The sequence below is a fragment of the Octodon degus genome, unplaced genomic scaffold (genome assembly GCF_000260255.1).
Source record: "Octodon degus isolate 3935 unplaced genomic scaffold, OctDeg1.0 scaffold00015, whole genome shotgun sequence".
NCBI classification, from domain to species: Eukaryota; Metazoa; Chordata; class Mammalia; order Rodentia; family Octodontidae; genus Octodon; species Octodon degus.
This window is the reverse complement of record NW_004524591.1, coordinates 13,677,797-13,685,129: the sequence shown is the minus strand read 5'-3', so window position 1 is coordinate 13,685,129 and position 7,333 is coordinate 13,677,797. Positions and strand designations below refer to the sequence as shown.

At 34.7% G+C, this 7,333-nt stretch overlaps 1 protein-coding gene across 1 annotated transcript in view; it reads right to left on the bottom strand.

Annotated features, from left to right (window-relative positions):
• The window catches only part of Stk31 (serine/threonine kinase 31), a 101,230-nt gene that overhangs the window by 16,289 nt on the left and 77,608 nt on the right, over nt 1-7,333 (bottom strand). The window contains exons 22-23 of the mRNA XM_023709853.1: nt 5,583-5,705; nt 1,795-1,863 (exon numbers count right to left, since the gene is read on the bottom strand). Of these exons, the coding sequence (XP_023565621.1) occupies nt 1,795-1,863; nt 5,583-5,705 (192 nt within the window). The remainder of the gene's footprint in view (nt 1-1,794; nt 1,864-5,582; nt 5,706-7,333) is intronic.

The window sequence follows — 7,333 nt, the reverse complement described above, 5'->3', positions numbered from 1 at the left end:
TGATTGAGAAAGAAATAGCAATGAGACAGTTTCAAAACATCTTGGTCTTAACCATCCAGCAGTAAAGTACAGAAATGAGGTATAAAAAGTAAAGGCAGGGCCGGGTAGATAGCTCAGTAGAATAAGTGCTTGCCTGGCAAGCACAAGGTCCTGAGTTCAATCCCCAGTACAACAAAAAAATAAAATTAAAAAGTAAAAAGTAAAGCCATATTAATATGCTGAGCTGTAAAAGGCTCAAGTCAACAACTTCTGACATTGCCAGTCCTGCGGATAGCCCACTACTATTATGGACTACTGGATTATATTGGATTACTTTGCTGAATTCACACACCTACAATATTTAAATTATTATTTTCAATGCTGGAATCCTTATAACCCAGCACCTAATTTAATCCCTGGGACAGAAAGGTACTCAAAATATATTGGCTGAAGATGACACAGGCATTGTCCACAACATTGATAGACTCACACTGGAGAGAGAGAATGTGGACGTAAGTGTGACATAGCCTTTGGAGTACAAAAAAGGTTGTCAAGCTGATTAAAGGACTCAAAGTTGGGCAGAGTTCCGATGTATGGAAGTCTGGGAAAGTTTTCCCTCCACATTGTTGTCAAAGACATGGAAAAAGTCACACTGCAGAGTAAAGGTGTATATAAGCGAAGTGAGACAGCCTTTCGCTCATTTGTTCATTGCGAAAGGGACATACAGGTGAGATGCTATTCCAATAGAAGCGATATTTGTTCCTCAGCATGCTGTGCAGGCCCCGCCTCCAGGGTGTGTTGAGTGAGGCACTAAGACTGGGTGTGGCCGTGCATGCCTCTAGTCCTGGCACTTGAGAGGCTGAAAAATAGGATCACTAGGAGTCCGATCTACATAATGAGACCGTCTATTGAGACCTGTACTAAATATATATATTTTTAAAGTGTGTGAATACATTCAGTACAGAGGTGTTTTCAACTACATGAAATTACATGTGGGAGAAAGTGTACAAACCTTAAGGAAGAGATGCTGTAGTAAGCGTTAAGCTAGAAGGTCAGTGATGCACCCTCATGCCTAGTGTGTGAAAGGAAATCCTGGGGCCCATCACCACCAGCCCACATTTTGTGACAATGGGCTCAGCCCCTCATTAGAACATGGGGTCACAGCCTGGTTGCAGGCCTTTGAAATAGCACAGAAATGCCTGCTGAGAAACAGGATCTCAGTGAGCTGCCCCTGTACATAGCAGCCAACACCTTCATGGACAGCAAATGTGGCCCTGCTGAGGGACACTGGTTTCCTCCTGAGGGGACGCACACAGCATGGGATGAGGTCTTCCCGCAGCGTGCAGGGTAACCCTCGTTAGGTGACACTTGGGCGAGGCGAAATTTACTCTGAAAGGAACAGCTGTCATTCCTAAGGTGCTCCATGGTGGTCACCAGAATAAAGGTCATTTTGCATGTTTAAAAATATATATATATATATATTGGCTGAAAACACACGTTAATGACAAAACTATCTCAAAGACATCTATAAATTACAGAGAAAAGACATGGAAATACGGGACATATTGGAAAATATAGTAAACAACATTTTTCCTTAACTATCACTAGACGATTTATATAATCTATGTGACAAACACATACTTTAGTAATACCATCTAACAGTAGTATAAGTCAGGCATTTAGTTTTTTAAATACTCTTTTACTGCAAATGCTATTTCAGATTCTTAGAAAAATTAGGGAAAATGCTCACCCAAATACTTAAGTTTATATCATTATACATGTTTCACACAAGTAAATAACAAAAAGGTCACATACCAAATGGAACTGATCCACTTTTGGGATTCCATCTTCATCCATTTCAAATTCTTGATCTTGAACAAAAAGCTGTAACACAAGAGAAAGACTCTCAATGAAACAAAATACTAATCTTACAAAAGAGTCAAGTCTGGAACCTTAAAGTCCTAGTGAACTGAGAAGAATTCATTTTAAGAAGCACATTAACTGTTGCAGGATAAAAATACTCTGATAATAACTACCTGCTCAGAAGCAATCAAATGATTCCCGAGGCTCCTAAAACATCAATCATATGTGATATACACCCTATCAATACTTAAAGAAGCTATTACATATGGAGAATTAGTTATATACTAATGTAACTAATATACTAATAACTATAGTTATTACTAATTATAGTTACATACTATAATTATATAGTATATTAGTTATTACTAATTATAGTATATAATTAGTTATATGCTAATAACTAATATACTAATGACCATCATAAAAATGCCTTAATGACTATAGTGTCTACAGAGTAAACAAAAAAGCAGAATAATCCAATAAAGAAAGAAGTTGGTTTGTTGGGGGTTTTTTTGCTTTTTTTTTTTTTTTTGACAAGCTTTTTTTTTAATGTATTTAGTACAGGGACTACAGGGTCTCATTACACAGATCAGACTTGTAGTGATCCTCTTGTTTTAAGCCTCCCAAATGCTGGGATTACAGACACGCACCACCACGCACAGTCTCAATCACTGTCTCAGCACACCCCAGGGTCAGGGCCGGCACAGCATGCCAGGAATCGAACCCCAGCAGCTACACTCTGCCTAAGCAGGTGCTTTAGTCCACTGAGCTATCTGGCCAGCCCTGAGAAGTTATTGTTTTTAAATAAACAAAATGTTAAAACTAGATGGACTCAGAAAGTGGAAAGATATCCCCTGTTCTCAGATAGGAGAACCATATTGACAAAGTGGTCATTACTGCCAATTTGATACATAGATTTAATGTAATTTCAATCAAAACATAAATACAATGCCTCACAAAACTAAAGAAAATAATCCTAAAAAATATATGCAAGTAGAAGAGACCGTGGATACCAAAAGCAATCCTAGACAATAAGAGTAAAGCAGAAGGCACCACAATCCTGGACTTAAATTATACTATAAAGCTACAACGATAAAAACAGCATGATGTGGCACAAAAACATAAGACATATGGATCAGTGAAACAATATAAGACGAAGAAAGAACCTTAAGAATATTCAGCCATCTAATCTCACAAACAGAAGAAAAACACAGCACTGGAGAAAAGATATCCTCTTTAACAAGTAGTTCTGAGAATATTCACTATTCATGTACAGAAATTAAATCTAGACAAATATTTTTCATTATAAACTAAAATCAAAGTGATCAGATATAAATACTAAGACATAGCAATCTGCTAAAAAATAAAGTAAAAATTTTAAAACACAGGCACAAGTAAGGACTTTTTGAACAGACCTCTAACTTCATAAGACAAAACATCAAGAATCAACAAATGGGATTAGATCAAATTTAAAACCTACACAACAAAGGAAACCACCAAGAGCTGAGATAAACTACAAAATGGGAAAAAAATGTCAGCTATTCCTCAAAGGACTAATATCTAGAACATATGAAGAACTCAAAAAATCAGATCCCCTCCAAAAAATAAAAGGCCCACAACAAATGTTCAACCAAAATGAACAAACAGCCCTGACTCATCCACATGGCTGCACTGACAAAGGTTCTACAATCTGAGGTACAGGATCTCAGGATAAATCCTGAGGGCATTTCATTGACCTTCTCAGACCAAAAAGCTACAACTCTTGTTGCATAGGTCCTGCTTTACCTTGGTCTTAACCATCCAGTAGAAAAGTATGAAGACGAAATATAGGAAATAAAGCCATGCTGTTAAGTTGAGCTGTGGGGGACTCAGGTCAATAATTTCTGACACTGCCAGTTAAACAGAAGACCCAATGCTATTATGGGCTACTGGACTCTTTTAGAATATTTTGCTGAGTTTACACACCTATAATATTCAATAACGGAAGTTAGAAAAAATGGGGTATACCTATGAATGTCCATTTTGTATCTGTGTATTCAAAGTAGTTGGGATAGATATATAGTTGCATTCTCTTAATGAATAGAATGATTTGTTCTAATGGTGTTTGTAAATAGGATCACAAGTCCTCTTCTTGTACAGCAATTAACCACTAAGAAGAATATATGCAGTGTATTATTTGTTGAAACTGTACTTCCGATTTGATTTGAAAATGTCTCATTGCTATGTTTATCAATAAAACTTTGAAAAAAAAATGAACAAACACTTCTCAGAAAGAAATACAAATGGCTAATACATACATGAGAAAATGTTCAATGTTGCTAGCCATTAGAGAAATACAAATTAAAGCAATACTGAGATTGCACCTTACTCCAGAAAGAATATTCATAATCCAGAAATCAAATAGTAAATTCTGGAGCTGCATGGAAAAAAGAAGTAAACTGTACGGTTGGTAGGAATAAACTAGGATAACTGCTATGGAAATCAACAGTGGAGATTCCTCAAAAAACTGAAACTAGAGGTTTACATTTTGAATTATTTTCTGGTTTTAGATGATGTCCTCTGTGTCCTACTTAAGAAATAGTTCCCATATTCAAAGTCTTATCTTTTTCCTGCTACATTCTAAAAGTTTTATTAGAGTTCAGTTTTGTATTTAGAACTAGTATACATTTTGAATTCAATTTTACATTTCATGTGTGGATAAATCGAGGCTTATTCTTTGACCTATGGTTAGCATATGGCTAGCCATTTGTTCTAGAACCACTTACTTTGAAGATTCTCCCTTCAGTTAGATAACCACCTTTGTGCCTCTGTCAAAAGTAAACTGACCAGATATAGGTAGGTCTATTCCCACTGTTATATTTTGTCTCATTCATTTATACGTCTAACCTCACACCACTGTCATACTGTCTTGGTTTACAGTAACTTTTTATCAAGTCTTAAAACCAGATAGTGTAAATTATCTAATTTTGCTCTTTTTCAAAATTCCTTTCATTATCCCAGATCCTCTGTATATATAAATTACAGAATCTAATTGCTCCAAAAAAAGTCTAGCATTTTTGTTGAAACAGCACTGAATCCACAGACCAATGTGAGAAGACATGAGAATTCTAAACAAAGCTTCCAGTCCATCGGTATGCTAGGCTTCCTCCTTTATCTAAGTTTTCTATAATTCCTCTCAGAAATGTTTAGTAGTTTTAAGTGTAACAGGCATTATATCTTTTGTTAAATGTCAAAATTTCAATAACTTTTATACTTTATTAATGATTATTAAATATCAATTTCCTATTATTTGCTTATTCCTAAACATTTTGTTGATTCTTAGACTAGAATCTCTAGTGCAATACTAAATAGAAAAACAAGATATTCTTTCCCATTAATATTTAATCCCTCATAATTATTAAACTACAAATAAAAAAGTTATGTTTCATTGAGAGTGGAAACATTTACACAAGATCACTTAGTATTTTCCACATACCCATGAACTACTTCCAGATTAATATAGTGCAAAATTATCTTCACTACTAATATTGGCTTTAACAAAACTTTAACACCTATGACAGATATCTAACAAAATTACAGAAGGTACACAATAGGTAAGAGAAAGTATATGAATAGTTTATGATAAAAACTAAACACTCACTAAAAGTCTATCACTTCAGAGCAACATGTTAAGGACAATCACAATCATTACCATTTTACATAATGAAATATAAAGTGATCTATTTAAAAAAATAACATACCCACAATAAAAGGCAGCCATATGCATACAAGTCTGAACTTGGAGAAGGAGGTTTACCCATTTTCAGTTCAGGTGATGTCAAAGTCAAACCACCAACCGTCATGTTCACTGATGCCCGCTGACTCTACAAAAACAGTACTGCATTTTGAATATTTTAGGGAAATACAGTTGGAGTAGCTTTATATGAAATACTCTGCATTTAATTAAAATTTTTATTTGAAACATTTTATTCTATTGGTTTCAAATATTTTTATTGAATTTCTATTATTAAATAAAATGCTCTTAAAGTACATCTCAAAATTGGCACTGAAAATTTCACTACAATCTAATTATAGAATAAGACAGATTTAAAATATCAATCATTGATTCTTTATTACTACTGATACTCGGATATTCTTTTAATAAATTTTTTTAATTTATGTGTGTGTGTGTGTGTGTGTGTGTGTGTGTGTGTGTCCAGCTCAGCCCACCAGGGGGCGAGGCTGGCTGGCATGTGGTGTTGGGGGAGTGAACCGTGGTCCCTGTGCTTTGCTTAGCTTGTTCTAAGTAGGTGCTTTAGACCACTGAGCCATCTCACCAGCCCTCTTTTAATAAATTTTAAAGAGTGAGAAGCAATACTATTTTCTAATTCTGAAATTTTTCTATTGATTTAAACTGAACTTCTACAAAATTCTTTACTGTTTTCCAAATGTACCATCTCTGACATTTTAAAGAATGGTCAACAAAAATATTACCCTTAAATTCAGTCAGACCTTAGCTATAATCCCTGCTCTGTTTATTGGCTGTGTGATACATAGGCTTTAATCTCTTAAAATCTAAATTTCTATAATGGAAATATCTACTTTATAGAGTTGTAATAAATGTAAACATAATTAGCACAGTCCTCAGCACATATCACTAAATGTTAATTATATTTATATATCTATCTTCTCCACCTACCACCTTTATTTTTGCTTTTTAAGGCATTGTTCAAAGACCCTGCAACAAGTAAGGCATCAACTGGAAACTTGTTAAAAATGCAAAATCTCTATCCCGGAAACGTTGAAAATTCATTTGCATTTCAGCAAGATTCCCAGGTGATTCATATGACTGTAAAATCATTCAAAACCAATGATCTTGAATTGACTATTGTCCAAATTTCTCTTCCAGACTTATGCTTCTACACGAATGTAGCATGAAAAATAATTAGCAAAGTAAGTTTAATCAATACTTCAGAATAGGGCTAGAGAGATGGCTCAGTAGAATAAGCGTTTGCCTGGCAAGCACAAGGGCCTGAGTTCAAGTCCTGGTTCCAGAAAAAAATAAATAAAAATACTTCAGAATAAGTAATTTAGACTGAAAATTTTAAAAATGTTTCAGGAAATAACAGGCGACAAATGAGTATAAACAAAGAAGAGTAATTCTTAGAGCAGTTATTTTTATATCTGTACAAAAGGTACACTTGAAGTGATAAGGATCCCTAAAAGTTAAGATCTTTCTCACTTTAATTTTTATTTTTTAGAAATAAAGTTTCACTAAGTACTTGCTGCTGGCCTAGAACCTACCATGTAGCCCAGACTAACCTGGGACTTGTGATCCTCTTGCCTCAGCCTCCTGAGTGCTGAGATTACAAGGTATGTGCTACCATGCCCAGCAGAGTAGCCTTTAAAACTCAGAATTTAGTGAGAAAAATATGATAAACATCTCAGAAAATCAGTCTGTCTTAATCCTGTATAATCTAACTTTTGACTATAGTTTTACATTTTTACTTTT